At 40.7% G+C, this 24,299-nt stretch overlaps 1 protein-coding gene across 1 annotated transcript in view; it reads left to right on the top strand.

Moving 5' to 3' along the window:
* Positions 1 to 24,299, top strand: part of CDK15 (cyclin dependent kinase 15) — a 113,592-nt gene that overhangs the window by 39,221 nt on the left and 50,072 nt on the right. Inside the window, exons 9-12 of the mRNA XM_029225732.1 lie at positions 8,483 to 8,577; positions 9,332 to 9,394; positions 17,049 to 17,172; positions 18,772 to 18,892. Coding sequence (XP_029081565.1) covers positions 8,483 to 8,577; positions 9,332 to 9,394; positions 17,049 to 17,172; positions 18,772 to 18,892 — 403 coding nt within the window. The remainder of the gene's footprint in view (positions 1 to 8,482; positions 8,578 to 9,331; positions 9,395 to 17,048; positions 17,173 to 18,771; positions 18,893 to 24,299) is intronic.

The following is a 24,299-nucleotide window of genomic DNA, read 5'->3' as shown; positions in this document are numbered from 1 at the left end:
GGGGTTGTTTTTGTAGGTCCTTTTCTTCTCTTGTGTTTCCCACTTAGAGAAGTTCCTTTAGCATTTGTTGTAGAGCTGGTTTGGTGGCGCTGAATTCTCTTAGCTTTTGCTTGTCTGAAAAGCTTTTGATTTCTCCTTCGAATCTGAATGAGATCCTTGCTGGGTAGAGTAGTCTTGATTGTTGGTTTTTCTCTTTCATCACTTTAAGTATATCCTGCCACTCCCTTCTAGCTTGTAGAGTTTCTGCTGAAAAATCAGCTGATAACCTTATGGGGATTCCTTTGTATGTTATTTGTTGCTTTTCCCTTGTTTCTTTTAATATTTTTTCTTTGAATTTAATTTTTGATAGTTTGATTAATATGTGTCTTGGTGTGTTTCTCCTAGTGTTTATCCTGTATGGGACTCTCTGCGCTTCCTGGACTTGGGTGACTATTTCCTTTCCCATGTTAGGGAAGTTTTCCATAATCTCTTCAAATATTTTCTCAGACCCTTTATTTTTCTCTGGGACCCCTATAATTTGAATGTTGGTGCATTTAGTGTTTTCCCAGAGGTCTCTGGGATAGTCTTCAATTCTTTTCATTCTTTTTTCTTTATTCTGCTCCTCGGCAGTTGTTTCCACCATTCTGTCTTCCAGCTCACTTATTCGTTCTGCCTCAGTTATTCTGTATTGATTCCTTCTAGTGTATTTTTCATTTCAGTTATTGTATTATTCATCTCTGTTTGTTTGTTCTTTAGTTCTTCTAGATCTTTGTTAAACATTTTTTGTATTTTCTCAATCTGTGCCTCCATTCTATTCCTGAGATTCTGGATCATCTTTACTGTCATTACTCTGCATTCTTTTTCAGGTAGATTGCCTATTTCCTCTTCATTTATTTGGTCTTGTAGGTTTTTACCTTGCTCCTTCATCTGTGACATATTTTTTTTCTGTCTCTTTGTTGTTGGGTGGGATTGTGATCCTGTCTTACTGGTTGTTTGGCCTGAGGCTTCCAACACTGGAGTCTGTAGGCTGTTGGGTAGAGCTGGATCTTGGTGCTGAGATGAGGACCTCTGGGAGACCTCACTCCAATGAATATTCCCTGGGGTCTGAGGTTCTCTGTAGTCCAGTGGTTTGGACTTGGAGCTCCCACCACAGGAGCTTCAGCCTGACTGAAGCTTGTGAACCAAGATCTCACAAGTGCATGGGGTAGCAAAAAAAAAAAAAAAAAAAAAAGAAACAAGAAAAGAAAAAACAGAAAAAAGGAGAACAATAACAAAGAGTAAAGAATAAACTTAGACTAGGAAACTAACAGATATGTTAGAAAGAATATAAAAATAAAAATATAGATGAAGGTAAAACAGAACCACAATTGTAAAAAAGAGGAGAAGGAAAAAAGAAAAAAAAAAGGTGGAAAAGGCCTTGGCTGTGGAGGATGATGCCTACACAGGGGTGGGGTTTGGGCAGTGGGCAGGGCCTATGCTTAGGACCCAAAGGGCTGGAAAAGGCCCTGCGGGGTGGGGGCAGGGGTGAGGCTTAGGCTCAACAGAAGGGGCCCAGGCATGCCTCTGGTCTCAGAGGGTGGGGGACCCGGCCTGGGAGGCCAACAGCCTTCCTGGGCCCGAGTGGGTGGGGCAAGCACCCTCTCCTGCTCCTCCGGTCCTGGAGGGCCCCTCCCACCTGCCCCTCCTGTTCTCCCCTGCCCTCCCTCCTGTGCCCCCAGGACCACTGTGGCCTGGAGGGGGCCTCTGAGAGCATAGGACCTGGCCTGAGAGCCAGGCAGGCTCCCAGGCCTTTTGGGCAGGGGAAACGCTCGTCACACTCCCCCCGATCCAAGACCCTGAGGGTCCCTCTAGGCATGGGAACCCCTCCCCTCTTCCAGCCACCCCTCAGGGGCGCTGGTCCTGCCTGGCCTCCACTTCTCCTTCCTTCTCGGTTCCCCCATGTCCTACCAGTTTGCTTGGGGGTTCCTCCCATCTCCTTGGGCATCGAGGTCCCCCACCAGCATCTGGCAGGTTCCCTATTGTGGGGAGACACGAACTCCGTGTCTTCCCATGCTGCCATCCTGACTCTGCCCCCCATAATTATATTTTAAATGTTTATTTTTGCAACTAGGAGATAACACTTTCATTTGAATAGGCAAATGTTAAAAGTTTTTATATAAGAACAAGTTCCCTAGTTTTATTAACCTATGTATAAATGTCTTAATAATGTGCATTATTTTGAATATCTTTCTATAAAAATAGAAACTTGGTTTAAAAAGAACTTCCGGGACTTTCAGCCTGTTAGCAGCATTAGTGAGGAAGCAATCATAGAACTAATCTTTTTTGAAGGCTAGGCACATGACATAATCTTCCCCCCAACTCAATCTTTTTTTTGAAACTTTACATCAACTCTAGTTGGTAAAGTGTTATTTTTGTCATAGTGATGAAGGAATATGAACTTCAGAGAGGTTAGGTAACACATCTGAGGTCACAGAGCTAGTAATCAGAGTCATTACTTATTCAAATCCATTCTATTATATTCAAAATATCCTTTCTACTTTATTATAAATTTAGAAATCCTTAACTCAAGCATTTTTCCTTTTGCAACAGTTAAAATAAAAATAGAAATCTATTTTTATGATACATTTTGTATAAGTGTTAAGCAAAATGCAGGAGAGACATTTTAAAGAAAATAATATATAATATTGTATATTTGTCAATTCTGATTCTTTCATCCACTCTACAGCACTGTAATTGCAAGTCTTTAAGTTAGAAAACTGTTTCAGCTGAGAATCTTTTAATATCATTCTGTAGTAGAAAACATTACAAAGTAATTATTCCCAGTCCATATATGAGAAAACTGAGCCAAAAATAGACAGAGGCACCTCTGCGAGGTCATACAGTGAGGTGGAGGATAGCAATTAGAAGCACTGAGTTGCTGGTTACCGCGTATAGATTACGATAGGCCTGGTTGTCAAGAAGTCCTCCGTTAAATGCAATCAAATAACGTCAGAGACATAACACATTTATATGTGTATAGTTGTATTTTTATAAAACAAAATAATGCCATGTGATTGGGATAACAATTCCAAAGAAGTCAGATGATAACTATTATCTAACATTTGTCTTCATATTTTTCTAAATTTATGTAGGTGATTTCTTGGAATGTATAACTCAGCTCATTGACTTGATTTGTGACACTCAGGCCAGAGAAAACATGGCATCAGGATCTACAAATTCTTTTCAATTCAATGCCCAATGTGGGTTGGGCCTGAGAATTGACTCCATTATTGACTCCTACATAAACTCATGACAACTGTCTGGTCTTCATTAATTCACAAGCACTTACTGAGCACCACATGCCAGGCGTATGCTAGGTGCTCAAGGAGTTCAGAGCCTAGGAGGACTTTGACTACCAGGCACTCACTCTATATAGCTGTGCCCCAGGACTTTGAGAATCAGCCTTGTTCTTTGTCATTGTCATCTTTACATTTTCTTCTAAAGTAGAACAGAGAGTAACATCAAACATCCTGACCCATTTCACTTGCAAAGCTTCAATTTTCCTAAAACTTCACTAAGCCACAAACCCCAATGAAATTACAAAACAAAGAAATTAAATATTCTCATATCATTGCAAGGTGAAAATGATAATTTTTTTCTAAATTATTACTCTCACATATATGAGAATCAGGTTAAATTTCATTAGCTGGAATTTCATTGGTATTTAGTTGGTCATATTAAACACCTTTGGGGACACTTAAAGAAAGAAATACTTTACATTTTTTAAATGAGCTGACTAACGTTTCGTCATGGGTCATTTTTTTCTGATTTGGGGATTATGTTGTTTTCTTCAGGTTTTCTCTTTGGCTTTCTGGGTGTTCTCATGATCATACCAAGTTAGTATATGTAAAATTCTTAGACCAGTGCCTGGCATGTAGTAAATGCCCAATGAGTGTTAGCCATCATCATCGTCATTATTATCATTATAAAAGTATTTTAGAAGCACTTAGAGTAATTCTATTGTGATTCCATTTGTCTGGAGCTTTAAAGACTCCCTTGTTTATCTTTGCGTCGACTTTGAAGAAGAACAAAAATAAGTATATCTAGACTATGTGAATTATAAAAACAATAATTTTACAGGAATCAGAATGCTCTGATTTTAGGATTTTTCCTCTTCTCAGTTGGCTTTGCATCCCTCAGCTAATTATCCTGTAGAACACACCATATTCTGCTGTGAAGTTTACGAGGTAGCCTTGAAATTAGAAAAAAAGACCTTTCCTTCCTGGGTTTAAGACCCACACATCTGAGGTGGTAGGCATCTTAGATATCTCTGGTGGATGGACCAAACAACATACCAATATCATGAGAAAACTGCTTTAAACATCATCTACTCTTTCACATAAATACCCTATTATTACTTGTCAAAAGTCACAGTTTCCCTATAAGTATTTCAGTGGTTCTGGGGTGTTTAAAAAAAAAAAAAAGCAGTAGTAGACATGTCATAACACACACGACATTTATAACTAAAATAAACATGGAATAAAAGCATCTTCGGGCTTCCCTGGTGGCGCAGTGGTTGAGAGTCCGCCTACCGATGAGGGGGACACGGGTTCGTGCCCCGGTCTGGGAGGATCCCACATGCCGCGGAGCGGCTGGGCCCGTGAGCCATGGCCGCTGAGCCTGCACGTCCGGAGCCTGTGCTCCGCGATGGGAGAGGCCGCGGCGGTGAGAGGCCTGCGTACCGCAAAAAAAAAAAAAAAAAAAAAAGCATCTTCAACAGAAATACTCTATGCCAACCAATAGTATGTATAGAAATATTAGGTAATTAGTGACCACTAATTCAATAGCAAATATTTACCGAGTGCTTATAATACCCCAGACGTTGTTGTAGCCACTGCCAATACAGCAATAAGCAAAATAGACAAAAGTGCCTGCTCTCATTGGAGTTTATATTCCGAAAGGTGGAGGCAGACAACAAACAGATAATATGTCAGGGGTGATAAGTGCTCTGGAGAAGGATACAGCAGGGCATAGGGATAGAGGATACCTGAGCGTGGGGCAGGGGCAGGGGCTCGGACTTATATATATAATATGAGCGGAGACCTGAAGGAAGCGAGGGAAGAAGCATGCTGAGCTGAGACAACAAGGTTACTGGCAGGGACAAGGGCAAGTGTAAGACCTGGGGTGTAAATGTGTTTGGAAGCATCCAAGGAACAGCCTTGGATGTCCACAGTGGCCAGAGACAAGTGAATGAGGATGCAGTGAGGAGAGGAGGGCAGGGCAGTACCAAGGGTGGACAGGCATTGTATGTCCCTTCCATCTCACTCTGAGTGAGATGAGACACCACGGGCAGGTTTGGAGCCAGGAGGACATGTCCTGACTTCCATTTGAGAAGGGTAACAGTGGCTGGGTTCTATGGAGAAGAGACTGTCGGAAGGAAGGGAGGAAGCAGGGAGACTAGTTAGGAGACATTTGCAGTAATTCGGGCACCATATGATGGTGGCCTGGCCCTGGATGGGAGCAGAGGAGATGGTAAGAAGGGAGGCACTCTGGACATGTTTTGAAGGTATTGCCAGAAGATTTGCTGATGGATTGGAAGAGGGTGTGAGAAAGAGTTGAGAGGAGTACTTACTCAAGTGGGGAATCCTCGTCATATTGATTAATGGCTTCAAAAGATTTCTGAAAAATTGTGACGATAAGACTAATAATGCAAATGTAAGAGAACAACAGAGAAATGGCAAAAGTGACACTTTTCCTACTCCTATAAAACAAATTATCAAGAAAACTATATGAAATAAAGATCTATACCCAATGTTGTCATTAGCAGTGAGCCTCATCCTGAGTAGATATTGTTCCTTGAGCTTTTTACCAAATGACAGTGTGAAGCCATTGTGATTAACAAAACATACCATCATGGTTAAAAATAAGCATCAGGGGGCTTCCCTGGTGGCGCAGTGGTTGAGAGTCCGCCTGCCGATGCAGGCGACGCGGTTTCGTGCCCCGGACCGGGAAGATCCCACATGCCGCGGAGCAGCTGGGCCCGTGAGCCATGGCCGCTGAGCCTGCGCGTCCGGAGCCTGCGCTCCGCAACGGGAGAGGCCACAACAGTGAGAGGTCCACGTACCGCAAAAAAAAAAAAAAATCTAATTTGGTATATGCTTTGTAGTGTGTGTGTGTGTGTGTGTGTGTGTGTAGAAAGATGAGAGAGAGGGAGGGAGGGAGGGGGAGAGAGAGAAAGAAAGAGAGAGAGAAGTTCATGAACATAATTTGTAAATAAAAATATACATAAAATACAAGCATTCTCAACCGATTGTCCGAAGTCAGTGTTGTAAGTATGGATGGTGTTGAAAACTCTAGCAGAAACATGACATAAACAAAATTTTAAGATGTTAATCTGGGAGTGGAGGTTTAGTGAGGTTCAAATTGATAGGGCGGCTTAGAAGCTGAAGGCTGGGATATTTTAATTTGCAACAGGGGTGATGCTTTATATTTATGCATGGGATCTGATTCCATCCACTTGTCAACCCTGTGAAGTCAGGTCAGGAAAGGCATTATCTCCTTTTCACAAGGAGTGAATGGAGACTTGGGTTGGGATTCTTTCCTGAGCTCACTCGGGTAGAAAGTGACAAGGCCAGGATTCACATTAGGCCTGTGGCTCTACAGTCAGTTCTCTGTTAAGACACCCAGTAGATATATTTGAAAACATTAAGTACTTACCCTTGGCTGAGCATTGTACTAGGTAATGTGGCAGCATCTGAAAGAGAGGGAAAGTTGCTCCATTTCCACATAGTCTTTGGTCTGGGACTAGGGACAGTAAACAGATGCCTGTGAAATAATTTACTACGTTTACAAAGCAATGTACTTGTAAAAGTGAAATAAATTTAGTTCATAAGAATTCAGGGGGGAAAACTATAAGTTAGAACATTAGTCATTCAAGCAGAGTAGGGTTAGCAGGTACAGTAGGGCTCCTATGATGGTAAGGTTCCCAGCTCAAACCAAGGTAAAGAAGGAAATTCACTGGCTCACAGATGTGATAACTACAGGCTTGCAGGGTGCAAAGGACGTCACCAGGAATCTGTCCATCACCCAACACTGTTTTCCTCTGCCTTAGGTTTAGTCCCAGGCATTGGTAATCTGGCCACAGCAGCTCCCGGTTAAATCCTACAAACTCAGCCCTTCTACTGGAAAAGAAAGCATGTCTTTCCTAATGGCACAAGCAAAGTTAGAGCTCTCTTAAGGCTTGGATTTTGTGCCTGTCTCTGAACCAATCACTGTGGCTGGGGGATGTTGTGCTCTGATTGGCCAGACCTAGGTCACATGCCCAATCTTAGGTAGGGGTGGTATCAGCCCCATCAGAATAGCATGGGCTGGGTAGGGAGAGGGTTGGTTCCCCAGAGTAAAATAGAGGTGTCCCCACTAGAAAGGAAAGTGGCTGCCAGGACATAAAACAACAGGATCATTACAACAGGATAAGATTCCTGAAGGAAGTAATTGTAAAATTTTGAGTATTTGAGTTAGTCTGTTTTTAATCTTATGGAATTCTGGGAGAGAGTAAGTGGAAGAGATTTATGATATGCAGGCAGACCCTGCAGAACACTGATTTGAGTTTTTACACTTCACTTTTCCTTTCCTTTAAGTCTTAAAGACACTATTTCTTCAAGCAGGGATGCCCTGAGCTGCGACTCACCATCTCCTTATTGTGCCTTTTCTGGTCTCCACCCTCCTGAAGGTCTTCCTATCTCTGGAGCCCCCAGAGTCATCCTTTCAAACCCTCTCCCAGCCACTCACTGGCCTTTTGTGGTGACTTCTCCCCTTTAGAGCTGCCTTTAGTGACCTAATAATAACCTGTTATCGAAGATGCAAGAGACAGTCCTCAGCTCTTCCCACTCATCCGGGCTCCCCAAGTTTGGCCCTCTCCTCTTTTTAAGTGTGAATTTCCTCCTTTCCACAGGTTTTCAATTCTCCCATTAAGAAATCCCATCCACTCTCTATATTATGATTCAGCAATCCATCCCATGTTCTTATCCCTGCCTTCCATCAGTCATATCTACAGGCCCTGCTGACCCCCTTGTGGGACTTTGAATATTAGAGAATGGTCACACGTTGCAAAGTCCTGCTCTAGAAGGCACAGCACTCCTTTTCCTTCTCCTCCAGTGGCCTTTATCTCTCCAGGCTTCCTCTCCTGTAGCTCTGAAGCAGAGATGATAAGCTTCCCAGAGGAAGGCATTTGCAAAGTGCTCTGAGTGCTTTGATGAAATTGATTGGGTAAATGGAAACATATTTTTTGCAACTGCTTTAGCCTGTAAGAAAAATAAGTTATGTAAATGCAATGATTCACCATTTAATAAATAATGAAGATTGTTTTATAGCTTTAAATATTATTTCACAACAAGAGATTTTTTTCCAACATTAAAAAACCAGAATGGTTGATTTGAAATGTTTAAAAAATAAATAGTGCTTGATATTTTTAAAGCAGTACTTTCATGATCAATGATTGAATTAAAATTTTGTTTAATTTTTCTAGCTTCTCTCCTGAAGGGTTTGAAACATGCCAATATTGTGCTGCTCCATGACATTATCCACACCAAAGAGACACTGACATTCGTTTTTGAATACATGGTGAGTTGCCCCAGCATTTTATAAAGCATAAGGGAAAAGCCTGGTGCTTGTATAATGAATCTGTTAATATTTTATGGCATGATAAAACTTCCATTACAATGTGGAAAGTGTCATGGAACTTTTCATTATTGTGATTAGTGGAGCCTATTTTTCTTATGCTCATTCTTTAGTCCTGCTCCTTTACCCCCTATATTTGCTGCCTTTTCCCCCTCCTCACAAGCAATAATAAACACTTTGAGTTTGCCTCCTAAATAAAACTTTTGCACTTATTTTTTTAATCTATTTTTAATCACTATCCGAGCAGAACCCAACATTTTTTCATTGACAATAAAGACATAAACCACAAGGTTTTAAAAAATTCTATACAAGTTTACTAAAGAATACATCATTTTGTATTTCTGAAAGAAAAAACTGTTCAAATATTAGCAGAAAGGAATCATAAAGCATGTGTACCTGACTTGCCTCCAAGGACACTGAAGAGTACAAAATCCCCATGTCATTGTGTTCAGGGGCAGTCATTTAAAATGAGCCTCTCTTGTGCCGAGAAACAGGCTTCCTTCTAAGAGCAGCCAGTTAGGAAGGCACACTGTGTTTGACTTTAACAGTGGTGTCTCAGAAAACCTGGTTGTGTACCTTTTGCACCTTATTCTCAAAAATTCTGAACTTTGTAATACCTTTGAGAGTCAAGTGTGTGGTCTGCTTTGTGGCACTGACCAAGCACTGCTAATGTCACTCTCTCCACCATTTTGTGTAGCACACAGACCTGGCTCAGTATATGTCTCAGCATCCAGGAGGGCTTCATCCTCACAATGTCAGGGTGAGTACTTTGAGGGTCGGGACTCTCCTCTGGCTTGCCCACAGCAGAAGAATCTTGAAACAGACTGCCATCACAAACTGAAGTTCCATGATACTAATAAGAAGATGGATATCATTGATATTCTAGGGGAAAGTAAAAAAAAAAAAAAAGATTTGCCTCAAGATATGGAGCAATGTCTGGCTGTTTTCTGGGCAGCCTAACCCTGTCAGTCATTGTCATCATGCAAATGTGTCTTTAGAAGTATAAACCAATGAAAAAGAATTGCATTACAAGAAAAAATGTGAAGTTAGGCCATCGTAAAATAAATACTTTCTTCATAGCAGACTACTGTGGTCTGTGATAAAGTTTGTGTTGTACCTATAGTTCCCCACTACAACTAGCAAACAAAGTACCCTTGTTGGATCTTTATCAGTTATCCTTTTGCCTGTTCTATCAGATCCGATTATATGTGGGACCAACTTCCATTTTTCCAGTCATTGGAATAGAAATAATAATAAACTCTTAACTAGCTGTAATTCTACATCTGTTATAAATTTTAGAAAGCATTTGTATTTCATACTTTTCATTCCCTAGGGTTTTATTGGCATTAATTAATAGACTGGCCCTTAACATAACCATATGAGATTTGTATATGATGTACTCATTCATTTAACTAATATTTATGTGTTTATTAATTCATTCATTCAAGAAGTATTTATTGACTACTTAGTGCCATGTTAAATCCTGAGGTTTCAATAATGAATAAGTTGTGTTTCTTATTTTCAATGAGCTAAAGCCCAGTAGGATATATGGAGTTAGATAGGTAGTGAGAAGCAAAGTTATAAGGGCTATGGCCATGTTAACTAGGAATACTCTGAGGACTCATAGTAAGGGGACCTAATCCAGTCGTGGAGGCAAGGGGGAAAGGAAGGTTTGAAGACAGGGGTTTGAAAAGAGTGAAAACATTTTTAAATAGTTAGAGGAAAATGAAATAGAAAACTAACTAGGGAAACCAAGAAGGAATGTCTAGTAGTGTGTTAAGGACGCTGGTGAGGATGAAATCCATTAAATTATCTACATGATCATGAGATTTCTTTCTTTCTTTCTTTCTTTCTTTCTTTTCTTTCTTTCTTTCTTTCTTTCCTTCCTTCCTTCCTTCTTTCTCTCTCCCTCCCTCCCTCCCTCCCTCTTTCTTTCTTTCCTTCCTTCCTTCCTTCCTTCCTTCTTTCTTTCTTTCTTTCTTTCTTTTTCTCTCTCTCTCTCTCTCTGGCAGTGCTTAGCAGTTCAAATAGAGGAGCAGAGAAAGTAGATAGTTGGATTGATTGATAATTGGGGCTTTGCCAGACATGTGAGAGAAAAAGACAAGTGGGCAAGATATTTGGCGATTGTCAAGAGAGAGGTTAAAGGGATGGTCAGAGACTTCTAAACTGAGTCCAATCTGAGGGAAGGAAGTGAAGATAGGCAGGTTGCTGATAGCTAGGGGAGGGCAGAAGAGTCAAGGAACTAGAGGTTTGATTAAATAGAAAAACAGTTGGAGAAAGAGTAACTGTGAGAAAGATAGAACATTTTCAGGCTTGAGTGACTCTCATTCCAAACACTGTGCTAAGTGCTTAGCAAAATAGAAAGACATAGAAAACATGATTCCTCAAAGGACACAGAGCCAAAAACAGGAGATAAGACATACACACCAATACTATTACAGGACATTTGTGAATAACACCAAGTAAGAAATAAGACCTAACGTTGTAGACGTGCAAAGAAGTAAAAGATATCTTCTCATTTTAAGAGGTTTCAATAAGCCAGACCTTTAAAGTTGCAATGCATTTCAAGAGGCTGGAATAGGGGAAGATGTTAGAGAAAGAAGGAATGTTTTCAGCAAAGGTACAGAGCAGGGAAGTAGAGGATGCGTTTAAGGAAGAGGACCCCAGAGCCATAGACTGTTAGTGTTGAAGGGACCAGAGTGTTTTTCACTCTTCAGGTTCTGACCCACTAGTGGGCTGTGAAATCAGTTGGTGATTAGCAACCAGCATTTTAAAAAATGAAATGGAATGGATGAGAAAAGAATAGAAAATATTATGGTATATTATGTTTAGTAAGAATAAGGATTATTTTGTGCAACTTTTTTTTCCATTTGAAGCTGTGTTTCTATCAATGTATGAATGTGAAAACTGGAAACATATGTATTTCTTAGTGGGGGATGCAATTTAAAAAAAAAGCCTTAAAAACACTGGGTTGGTCTAACTTTCTTTTTCTGAAGATTTAGAATCCAAGGTTTGAAAGGACAAATGTTTTGCCTGAAGTTGTAGAACCAGCTTTTGCCATTGCTAAAAAGGATTCTTGGTTAAGATTCTTTTCTACCAGTGCCATACTGCATCTCTGGTTCTGTTGGCCTGAAATAGAGACTATCTTAGTGAAATGGAGTATATTAGTCTGGAGAAATAGATTGGGTAGGTGGCTGAGAGCCTCACTTTCTAAGATGTGGACTTTATTCCTTAGACAGTAGAGTCATTAAAGGGGTTTGATTGAAAAAGTATGACACGATCAGAAGGAAATGTATGTAATTGTGGTCTGTGGGATGGATTAAAGAGAGGAGACTGGAGTCAGGGATTCCAGTTAGGAGTTTATTGATGTGGGCTAGCCTAGTGCCTCTCAAGCTTCAGTGAGCAGATGAATGACCTGGGGATCTGATTCAGTTAGTCTAGGGTGAAGCCTGAGCTTTGCATTTCTAGCATACTCTAAGGTGATACAGATGCTGCTGGCGGAGGACCAAACTTTGAGTAGCAAATTTCTAGGTAAGAAGTGATAAATTATGGTAGTGAAGGTACAAATAGAAAGGAATGTGAAAAACAAAAACAAGAGTTCAGCCAGGACATGGTGACTAACTGGGCTTGTGGAGGGAAAAGATGAGGTCAAAGATGACTGATTTGGGCTGTGATATACCTGGAGAATTATAGCTCTATTAACAGAAATAAAAGAAGTCGACTTAGAGAGAAGGCAGAAGAGTCCTGTTTTAGACATGATGAGCTTCTCGTTGAGGTGGGATAGCCAGAGGAAATGAGCAGTAGGCAACTGAAGAGGAGATTGGTTCTCAGGAGGAAGGTGTATGTTAGAGATGTAGATTTGAGGGTAACTGATGCATGGAGTTTGTAGTTAAAGACGAGAGAGTGGATAATCAAAAGAGCAAACACAAAGAGAAAAGAACTGATGGTAGAACTTTTGCTTTTGGGGGTGAGAAGAGGAACAGGACAGCAAGGGGCAGAGGGAAGCAGCTTTTATGAATATAGAAGATCCAGAAAAATGCATTTTTATGGAAGTCAAGGCAAGAGACAGTTTCAAGGAGGGCATGATTGAGAGTGTCACAAAGTTGAAAATCATATTTGATAGCAAGGACTTTGTGGGTTTGTGAGGGGTACACTAATAAACAGAGGAATTTATTAGGGCTATATGGAAGCACAAAGGAAGAAGTTATCCCATCAAAGCAGATAGGACTAGGGATGAGTTCCCCACAGTAGAGGCAGCAGTGAAAATGCTGGGATGCCAGGGAGGGTATGGTATATTCCAAGAACTGAAGATAACTCAGGAGTTAAGCCTGGATTAGAATGAACAGAGTTGAGGGTGGTTAGAGCTGAGACTTGAAAGGTAAGTAGGAGCCAGAGCATGAAGGCCCCAGCTATGTCATGCTATTCCATGTGAGGAGCCATTCAATCATTTTAATAGGAGGTGATAAATTCAGATTTCCTTTTTGTAGAGCTCACTCTGATGACACTGTGGTGAATAGATTGGAAGGTGAGCAATACTGTTTTTTTTGAAATATTATAGTCCCCTGACCTCACTCTTCCCTTGTGTTTTCTCTACTCCCACCCCATACTGTCATTTCCTCCAGTCATTCTCTAAATGCTGGTGTCCATTAGGGTTCCGACCTTGACAGTGAGGCTCATGAGGACAACAGTGGTGCAGATGTGAATTGATGGTGGAGGAAACTGGATATATGTGCAATTAATTACTTAGCCAGAATTAATGGGAGGTGGAAGAGTCAGCAAATCCTTTTTCTAACTTTAAGTAATTAGGTGGATGATAGTGCCATTCACTGAAACAGAGAAATGGGAAAATCGATTTTGGAGGGATACAGTGGGTTAAGTTTTGGCATACTGAGCTTGAGGTGATTATGGGATGTCCAGGTGAACTTCAGACTATAGGGGTCTAACAGTTTAGGAAAGAGATCTGAGGTGGAGCTAAAGACTTTTAAATAATCAGAATACAGTTGTTAATTGAAGCAATGTTAGTGGATAAGATGGCTATGGGAGCACGTAAAGTGATAATAGAAGGTCAAGGATGGAACCCTAAGGAATATCAATATATTAGACATCAGTAGAGAAAGTGGAACCTATAAAAAGAACAGTCAGAGAAGTAGGAGAAAAATTAAGAGATTGTGGCACCAAAGTGGGGAGAGAGCTTCAGGAAGGAAGACGGTCAACAAAGCCAGATGCTGCAAAGAGAAGAAGTGAAAGGTATCCATTGGATTTTCGTAGCAAAAGACATTGGTGACCACAGTAAAAACATTATGAATAAAGTGATCGTAGCAGAAGCCATTTTGTAGGGGGATGAATTTCACACTTCAGAGGAAAAACAATTCCATATGATGGCAAGGCCCAGTGTGTGACCATGGGGAGTGAGGGGCTAAAGTGTGTTGGAGAAGCAGATCGTCGGAGTGTGGAGGGTGACTGGACATGTTCACATGGGCACTGATGTTAGGGAAGCAACAGCTGGGATCCGGGTGCCCAAGTCTTGAGTGAATGATGGAGAACGGTGGGGAGTCATGTGGATGACAGTGAGAAGAGGGATAGAAGAAGATGTGGCTCAATGGCATGAAAGTCCAAACAACAAGGGTTTTTACTTGAGGATGGAGAAGCAATGGTTTTGAAGTGGTATTGGGAAGTCACCCAGTACCCCACCTCGCAGTAATCAAAGGTATGAGCAAGTTGTAGAAGAACTAACATCCACTTGAGAATGCTGTAGGGAAGCAGTGAACTCAAGGTCTAATTTAAGCCAAAGGAGACAGAAGGAAGTTCATCAGAGGGGTGGTTTTAGGAAGTTTTAAAACCAGTATTGAGGAGTGAACAGTGAAAAGGTTTGGGGGAGAGAGGGACGATGGATGCTGGGTTAAATGAGAGGAAGCAGAGAGCAGTATGAAGATGAGCTTTAGGGAGGAAAAAGGAATAGTCAGAGAGGCTTATGTTTTAGTGACCACAGAAGACAGGATGGGAATCATAGTGAGATTAGCCTGTGTCAGATTTCTAATAGAACAAATCCCAGGAATTCCCTCGTGAGTGGAAGGACTCGGGCTTCCCTGGAAGAGTTGGCTGACTGATCTGATTGTGTTTTTGTGGGACTCCTAGCCCAGATGGTACTAGCCCAATGGAATTATTTTGTTCCCAAGAGCCTCATTGTGTTGGAAACAGGACTAACCCCTGGGCTATAGGAAACCCCTCTGGAAAGAGTCACGATGTGGATGGTGACTGAGAAAACACCATCAGATTGGGTCATAATACTGGTGAAGTTTTGGCAGTGGGAAAGGAGGAATACAGGTTGTAAGGGATTAGAGAGTAAGTGGGTGGTGAGGTTACTCAGCACACACTGCAGTTTTGACAAGTGTGGCTATGAAATCCCACACCTTAAGACTGCAGTGTTTCGCCATTTACAAATGCTTGTAGACATGCGGAGCCAGGGAGGAAAGGAGCTAAAGAGCAAGAAGGTGAGCGGCGGGTGTGTTACTAATCAGTGAGACAGCCTGTGCTTGGGACGTGAAAGGGATTTCAGGCTGGCCCACTATGAAGCTCTGTCTCTGACTCAGCTAGCCAATTCTCTCCTTCCCTGTCAGGTTTTAATTTTCTAACTTTTCTCCGGTTTCTCAGGATGGTGTCATGGTGTCAGGCAGGTCTGAATTTGAGACCTGGCCCTGACTCTTTTTAGACATGTTTTTAATGTTTCCCTGAGCCTTATTTTTCTTAGATATAAATCAAGGACAAGCATATCTTCCTCACAGGGTTGTTTTGAGGATTACAAAGTGTCCTGGGTATTCAGTACATGTTCTTTTCCCTCCCTTCCTTCTGTCTCTGTCCCTTGCTGGTCACCATCTCTCTGTCTTCTGTCTCTCACCTGTCTTCATCTCCCTCTTTCCTTACTACTATCACATTGAAAAACATATTTTTAAGCACCTACTATGGCATCTTATCTTTTACCTGGAATTTAAGTTGGTCCTTTTTACTGTCTTTTCCATGAACATTTATGTTTATAACCGATCGGAGGGTTGAAATGTCGTTATGGGACTTTTGTGCTTTGGCAGCTGAGTGATGTGATGAACGGTAAAATGAATAATACAGTGTGTGTGTTTGAAGCACCAGGAAGAGAAAGAATTGGGATGAGGAAGACTCATAGAACCAGCGAACATTTGAAGTAGGAGCCTCAAGAAAATGTTAACATTCTTAAACGGTTTGGGGTCCCTGATATGGGAACTGCATGGAGCCCATGCAGCCACAGCTGTGCAGTGGGAGGTAAACTCCCCAGGATCCTGCTTTGGTCAGACCATGGCACTCATCAACTTGATTCCTATGTGTCCAAGTCATTGTTAGGTCATTGTAGGTTCGAGCATCTCTGAAGTTCCTAGTTTCCAAGATGTGATGGAAAAAGTGGATTTATCCGCATGGCTCTGCATCTACTATTTTGCCCGTGTCCCAGGAATGCTGGGGCTGGCCTTGTCTTTTCAAAACTGCCAGAACATGTTCTCAGTTGGCATAGGTCTTTGTAAACACTAATGTTGGTATTTGAATTCTCAGTTGCCAGTGGCACTGGAAAATAGCAAAACACACTTGGAATACTAGCATTCTTTTTTTTTTTTTCCTTAAGCTTGTGTTTTGGTGGGAACCTAATAATGTCTTTCGTTTCTCTGCCTTGTAACCACAAGCAACATTTTAAAATTTAGGCCTAGAATGTATTTTTCCTTTTGTTTCCCCCCACCCCCTTTTTTCTTCTCTATACTATTTATTCCTTATTCTCTTTTCTTTTTTTTTTTTGGTCTAATTTATTTTGGTGTATTTTCCCTCTGAATCTCTACTGTATATTTCCCTTGTTTTCACTTTGAACTTAATACTTTAAAAATTCGTTTAAAAAGATAATGGTTCCTTTATTTCCTAATACCATCTAAGGATATGTTTCCCAGTCTGGTCTCCCTGTGTTCTGTTTTTAAAAGGGTTTTATATCAGAGAGCCTGGAAAACTTAAGCAGTTGTAAATGTTAGAATATCATTTCCAGGTCAACTTTGATCTTATATGCCAAGTTCATCAGTGGGAAAAAAATTAAATCTTTCACATCTAAATCAATAACTAGTGTTCCAACGGAAACTTCAAAGTTTCACTTTAGATTTTTAAGGAAAGGTAATTCCTTCAGTGTCAAAGAAATGAGATGTCAGGAAAAGCCAGAATCCCTTTGTTTAGGACATGGTCTACTTACTTGACTTTCCTTGTCCTCTTTTTCCCATTCGAATGCAAAATCTTCAATTTTTTTTCGTCTCTCAAGAGACCCTTTTACTATATTCTTTCAGATGACTGTTTTTGATTTAGAGGAGAAATCAACACATAGTGGCTCAAATCTGCTTAGATAAGGTGTTCATTCCTTCCAGCTTTTCATGTTTCAACTTTTGCGGGGCCTGGCGTACATCCACCACCAACACGTCCTCCACAGGGACCTGAAACCTCAGAACTTACTCATCAGTCACCTGGGAGAACTCAAAGTGGCTGATTTTGGTAAGTCGCCTCCCGAGTCTCTTCCTGGGCTATGAACAATGATGCTTTTGTGTGCACATGTTTAAAGCATCAACTAGGGCTGGCTTTTGAAAAGTGGGAACCGGGGAACATGATGCTTTGTAAGGATTTCAAACAACCACATAGGAAGATTGAGGCAAGAAATAGGATGAGATTGGTAACTTCTTAGGGTTCCATCAAGCCTCAGTCAAATCAGATCCTAAAACGTGGTTACCCCTACTACCTCACTGCCATTTTTGATGTAAAACTTTTGTAGAGTGAACGTACTTGGTAGGTTTACCTAAATCTAGGTGGATGTACAAATTCCATCAGACTAGATCAAAGTTATCCCAGGATGACAGGATAAAGAGGTTAAGCCCAGATTGTAGGATGGACTCCTTCTGGAATGGAGGCTCCAGGACACCTGTTCCTGCTCACCTATGTATCTATATAGTGGGACTGTATGGGTACCTGAGGCTTTTATTCTCATCAAAGTGACGCAGATTTCCCCGGAGTATCACTGTGTCTTTCCATTTTAGCACGTATCACAGTTTATAATTATACATATATACACACATATATACTTCTGTGATGATTTTGTCTCCTCCACTAGACTATAAGCATTATGAGGGCAGCCCGGATCCGTTTTTGCTTATCATTATATCCCTAGTGCCTGGCACCATAGCAGGTGCTCAATAAATTTTTGTTGAAAAACTGGTTCTGTATAAGCTGAGGAACCACTCTTCTCTGTTTGGCAGATGTCAAATGATGCTACTATAGCTGCAGTAAGCCTTTAACAGACATTCATTTATCAAATTCCCCACAACAGTGAACTCATCTATTCAGGGTTTTTTCTAGCTATAGATCATGTGATCCAGTGAGATAAATAGCTAACTGATGAAAGTACTCTGACTTTGTAGAGGAGCACTTAAGAATGATCCAGCTAAGGTCCTGCCAAATAAGTAATGTGGATCAACAGCCCTCACCCTGTATCTACTAAACTGGGAATTCCTGGACTGCAGAAATGGAGGGTGGCCCTAGTAGTAGTGAATCGATTTTCCATTGCTGTTACAGAAAGCCCAAATTACAGAGGTGTATACATGCTCGAAGCTTCACGTTCTCTCATGTAACAGTCTGACCTAAGCAGTCAGAGCTCTGTAGTGGCCCCATGGTGTATTGGTCCACTCTCCTTCTGTCATGAGGCCCCACCACCCCTAGGTATTGCCCCATGGCCTATTTCAAGATGGCAGCCACTACAGCCTGGAGGAAGGAGAAAAGAGACCAACACTTAACCCCTCCATGAAGTTCACACATCACTTCTATTCATATCAAATAGGCAAAAATTTAGTTGCCTTGCTACACTTAGCTGCCAGGAAGCCCACATCTAGCTGCAAAGTAGGCCAAATTTTGAGAAATTCATTTGATGAAGAGGTACGTAAGAATCAAGATAGTTGAGTAGCTCTATTAAAAGCACCAAAGTTTGTGTATTATTTTTTAAATGTTGTTTACTCTGCCAATTATACTCTTCTTGGCAGACTGTATCACTGTGGCTCTCCAGAAGGTCTCAGGACAGTGAGTTCTGTGCTTTCCCCCTTCGGTCAGGTCTTGCTCGGGCCAAGTCCATTCCCAGCCAGACATACTCTTCAGAAGTTGTGACTCTCTGGTACCGCCCTCCTGATGCCTTGCTGGGAGCCACTGAATATTCCTCTGAACTGGACATATGGTAAGAGCTAGTGCCAAGAAAATGTGAGTCATCCTACCCGTGAAGGTTGTTTTATTACCTGTATTACATTTTAGATAATCATTCTAATAATGACAATCACATTTGTATACAGAAATATAAAGTACTTTCAAATATATATCTCATTTGATTTTTACAATGCCCCTCCTTCTAGCTCTTCTCTTCAATCCTTTGTCTTCTCCCTTGTCCTCAGGGAAACATACATATACTCCCAAACCACAGATACACACACACACACACACACACACACACACACATATGTCTGCACATGCCCAAACACCTTTCAGAGCCTGGTGAAAAAACCATAAATACCAAGACTCGGTAGACCTGATTTTCATGCCAATATTTCTAATCAGTTACTCTGCATTACGTTATCTTCAAAAAAGCCATGTATCCTCTTTGTGTCTATGCTTCTTTGTTTTTAAAATAAGGGTAATAAACCCTCCCTATGAGGGGTTAAGCGGGACTGTAGTGCAAATGTAAGAACCAGATAGAGGCTATCAAGTAGAGCCACACTGTTGGAGAGGCTCTTGGATTAACTGGGTGCAGTGGTGAGAATGGGCTGTCAGCCACTCATCATCCTGGAGCAGTGGTGTTATGTAATCTGGCTCTGATCCCTGGAAATATCCCAGTCATTTGTGTGGTAAATTTGCAGTCACAGCCACCTCCTCAAAGGTAACAAAATGCATGGGCTTCCTTCAACTCCTTAGATGGTCTTATATAAATAGAAGGCCCTGTTTAAAAAAAAAAACAACACTAAAAGGCTAAACTAAGCTTTTGAATTTCCCAAAGAATTGAGAAAAGTTGAAGAGAATTTCCTTCAGTGTATCTGGAGCCATTGATTTCCTGATACCCAGTCGCACTTCTTGAAATATCACCTGCTAGTCAAACCCCCCTGAAACTGTCAGCTCTCACTGCTCTGCACTGTCACTTCAAAGGCCTTCAGCAGGCTCTGGCTTTCTCAGCTCTTAATGATCACTTCCTAGTTGTGCTTCACAGACAGTGAAACTTCTTCTCGTCACTTTTAAACTTTGTTTTATTATAGAACATTTAAAACATTCAAAATATATAAATATGTACATCAGTGATTCTTAACCAGGATCAATTTTGCTTCCCAGGGACCTTGCAGTGTTTGGAGACATTTATTGTCACAGCTGGGTGGTGGTGGGGTGCTCCTGGCATCTAGTGGGTAGAGGCCAAGGATGCTACTAAATATCTTATAATGCACAGGACAGCCCCCTATGGCAAAGATGTAACCAGCCCAAAATGTCAATTGTGTCAAGATTGAGAAAACTGATGTAGATTAAAAGCATAGTAAAGTGAACTCCATGAGCCCACTACCCGATGTAACAACCAGAAACATCATCAGTACTGTCACATCCACTCGTGTCCCTTTCCCATCAGCCTGCCCCTCCACCAGAGGGGCTTCTACCCTGAATTTTGTTCCTTGTCGTCATCCCCTTACCCTTTTAAAAAATAATATTTCTACATTTTTATATATTTTAAAAATATTATTTTATTTTACTTGCTTTTGAGTTTTTATAAAAATGATATTACATTGTTTTTAGTCTTCTGTGACTTGTTTTTTTTTAACTCAGTGTGTTTCTGAGATTCATCCATGTTGATCTATGTGGCTACACTTTATTTTCTGCTGATGAACATTTCAGTTATTTAGTTTGCCTTTTGTTTTATTTCTTTTTGCTATTTTGAATATACTTGGTACTTATATTTAAGGATATGTCTAGAGTACTTACTTAAGAGTAGATTTGCTGTGTCACAGTGTATATGAATGTTCAACTTCATGAAATAGTGTCAAATTGTTCTCCAAGTGGTTGTAACAATTTATGCACCAGCAGTGTATCATAGTCCCTTATCCACATCTGCACTAACTTCATAAAATCAGATTTCTTAATTTTTGCTAAGTTAGTGGGTAGAATGGTAGCATGTTGTGATCAAATTTGCATTTCCCTAATTAGTAATGAGGCTGGATGTCTTTTCATGGATTATTTGCCATTTGTGTTTTTTCTCCTATGAAATACTTCTGTGTGTCTTTTGTTTATTTTCTTTTGGTCTCTATGCTTCTGTGTCTCTCCTTTTCTCTCCCTTCCTCCCTTTCTTTCTTTATTGATTTATAGGAGTTCTTATACTCTGGATACTAATCTTTTATCAGTTATGAGTGCTACAAGCAGGCTCCCCAGTTCATGGCTTATGTTTTCATATCTTTATGTTGTCTTTTTAAACAAAAGTTCTTAATTTTAATGCTGCTGACTTTGTCAGTCTTTTCCTCTATGGTTAGCCCTTTTATTTCTTGTTTAAAACAATCCTTCCCTCCTTGAGGTCAAAATGGTATCCAGTACATTCTTTTAAAAGTTGTAGGGCTTCCCTGCCGATGTAGGGGACACGGGTTTGTGCCCCGGTCCGGGAAGATCCCGCATGCCGCAGAGCAGCTAGGCCTGTGAGCCATGGCCGCTGATCCTGCGCATCCGGAGCCTGTGCTCCGCAACGGGAAAGGCCACAACAGTGAGAGGCCCGCGTACCGAAAAAAAAAAAAAGTTGTAAAATTTTTCCTTTCGCTTTAAATCCTTAATACATTGGAAATTGACTTTTTCTATGCTAACCCAGTGATCTCACCCTAATTTCTTCAGCAATCTGCATGCCAAATCTCTCATATATCAGGTTTCTATAAATGCATAGGTCTGTTTTGAGCTCTCTACTCTGTTCTACTGGGGTCAATTTATCTGTCCCTGTACCAACATCCTACGTATTAATTTCTATAGCATTATAATAATACTTGATATCTGCTAGGATAAGTCTCACCACTTACTTCATCTTCTTCCTCAGGAGTATCTTGCCTATTTTTCCTGTTTGATTCTCCATATAAATTTTACACTCAGTCTTTCAAGTTTCATGAAAAACCCTAGTGGTATTTTCATTGGAATTGCATTGAAATTATAGAACACTTTGAGGATAATTAACACCTTTGTAATATCCTCTTCAAATTTTTAAACACGGTATAATTTTCCATCTGTTTAGCTCATTTTTAATGCCATTTAGTAAAGTTTTATAATTTCCTCTCTAAGCTCTTATATATCTAGAGCAAAGGTCCTTCCTTGTAAGTCTGTTTCTGTTGTTTATTGTTTCTTTTGTTTCTTCCATATGGTATCTTTTCTCCATGTGTGTTTTGTTGTTTTTGACAATGATATGCTAATTATCCTTGGAATTTTAATTGTGGGATTTTTTATTTTTGAGGGCTCGGATGAAGTGTGGTCTCTCAGAGAGGATTCACATTTGATTCTTCTAGGTACATTTTTTAAAAAAGAAATATATTATTGTATTTTACATAAGTGTTGATCTGCTACCCAGATATTGCTTTCTTAATGCCATTCCCTACTGAAAAGAACTAGGCCTTTTTGGAGAAGTAGCCAGTACTGAGGCTGGGTCAGGGAAAGTATAAGATGAGCTGGGAACATCTTGTTAAGCCAGAACATTTTTTAACAAAGTGACCAAAAAATCATGGGAATATGTAAAAAAATGTGGGAAGCAGCTTGAAGAGACTCCCGCTGGCCAAAGCTGGTACCTTCTGAGCATCCTAATAGTGAGAGTAATGTAATGTATTATACCACTGAATAACACAAGAATACATAAGTCCATACTGAAGGTAAACGGATGGATGGATGGATGGATGGATGGATGGATCAACAGATAGATAGGAAGGGAAGCTCCTTTATACAGTAGAATGCCAAATAATAACTGGAAAAGAAATGACAGAATTAGAAAATCACTATTTTGCAATATAGTAGTAATTGGTTCAAACAAGAAACATCATAGCTAAACTAGAGGAGAAGATTTGATGAGGAATAAAATATTTATTTACATAGTTTCAAAGTACCTCTCTACAAATTACTTGTTAATTACAAAAGAAAAAAATAGTAACTATAGTAGAGAGGCTTGGCAGACATCACCTTAATCAAGTGATTAGAGTTGATAATTGTTGATATTGTTGATAATGGCACTGACTGACATCGTGTGCCCCCTAATAGGACACACTGGAGAGACAGTATCATATACGTGGTTTTCCTGCAGAAAAAGAGCATAACCTGAGTCACATCATGAGGCAGCATCAGATCAACTCAGTCTAAGGAACATTCTACGATGTAACTAGACTGTACGCTTTAAAAGCGTTGTAGGGAAGGAAGAAGTTTCCTCTGTCCTCTGAGGTTCAATGGATGGGTCTGTGAAATAAACTGACAAAAGACAGATTAACAGGAGAAAAGCACACACATTTTATTTTGTGTTAAAAGTTTTATGTGACACAGGGGAAGTGACTTCATGGAAAGAAGAGACAATCCCCAAAGAAACAGCTAGCCTTGGAGGCTTTTATACCATTCTTACAAAGGACAATACACTTGTAGAGAAGTAACGAGACAAAGGAAAGGGGTTTCTTTTATTATTATTATTTTATTTATTTGGCTGCGTCAGGTCTTAGTTGCAGCACACAGGATCTTCATTGCGGCGTGAGGGCTCTTCGTTGCGGTGCACAGGCTTCTCTCTAGTTGCAGCTCACGGACTCCAGATAGCATGGGCTCAGTAGTTGCAGTGTGTGGGCTCTCTAGTTGTGGCACGTGGGCTCTAGAGTGTGTGGGCTCAGTTACCCCCTGGCATGTGGGATCTTAATTTCCTGATCAGGGCACGAACCCATGTCCTCTGCATTGGAAGGCAGATTCTTAACCACTGGACCACCAGGGAAGTCCCGGAAAGGGGTTTCTGGACTCTTTAGGGGTGGTAATTGTGGAAGGTGAATATGTATATGGAGCACCCTGGTGGTAGATAAGGGTTACTTAGCAAGGTTTGTTTACATAGATTCTTCTTGGTGCCATCTCTACATATGTTGATAAGGTTATTCTCCCCTCCTGGGATGGGAATGGGGGAATCTTCATAAGGGGATTTTATGCCCTCCTTTCAGGCAGCTAGGGAAGGGCAAAGAGCTCATCCGGTGTTTGCTTTTTCTCAGTTGCCTTCAGCTCATAACAGTTCTTATGGCAGGGTGGCATATTTTGGGGTGACATTTTCCGTTCCCCTACAGAGTCAAGGTTTTAAAAGCCAAAGAAAAGCTGAGGAAATGTTCCAGACTAAAAAGAGATATGCCAACTAAGCACAATGCATGGTCCTAGATTGGATGCTGGGGGAGATGGAGCTAAAGAACACTACTGGGACAATCAGTGGGATTTAAATATGGACTGTAGATTAGATAGTACTATGGGGATTGATGTTAAATTTCCTGATTTTGATAATTGCACTGTTGTTATGTAAGAGAATGCTTTTGTACTTAGAAAATACATGTGGAAGTATTTAAGGGTGAAGAGTCATTGTATCTGCAACTTACTCTCCA

The sequence above is a fragment of the Monodon monoceros genome, unplaced genomic scaffold (genome assembly GCF_005190385.1).
Source record: "Monodon monoceros isolate NGI ecotype Baffin Bay Population unplaced genomic scaffold, NGI_Narwhal_1 Super_Scaffold_16, whole genome shotgun sequence".
In the NCBI taxonomy this organism is placed as follows: Eukaryota; Metazoa; Chordata; class Mammalia; order Artiodactyla; family Monodontidae; genus Monodon; species Monodon monoceros.
The sequence above is the reverse complement of the archived record's forward strand: the minus strand, read 5'-3'. Positions and strand labels throughout refer to the sequence as shown.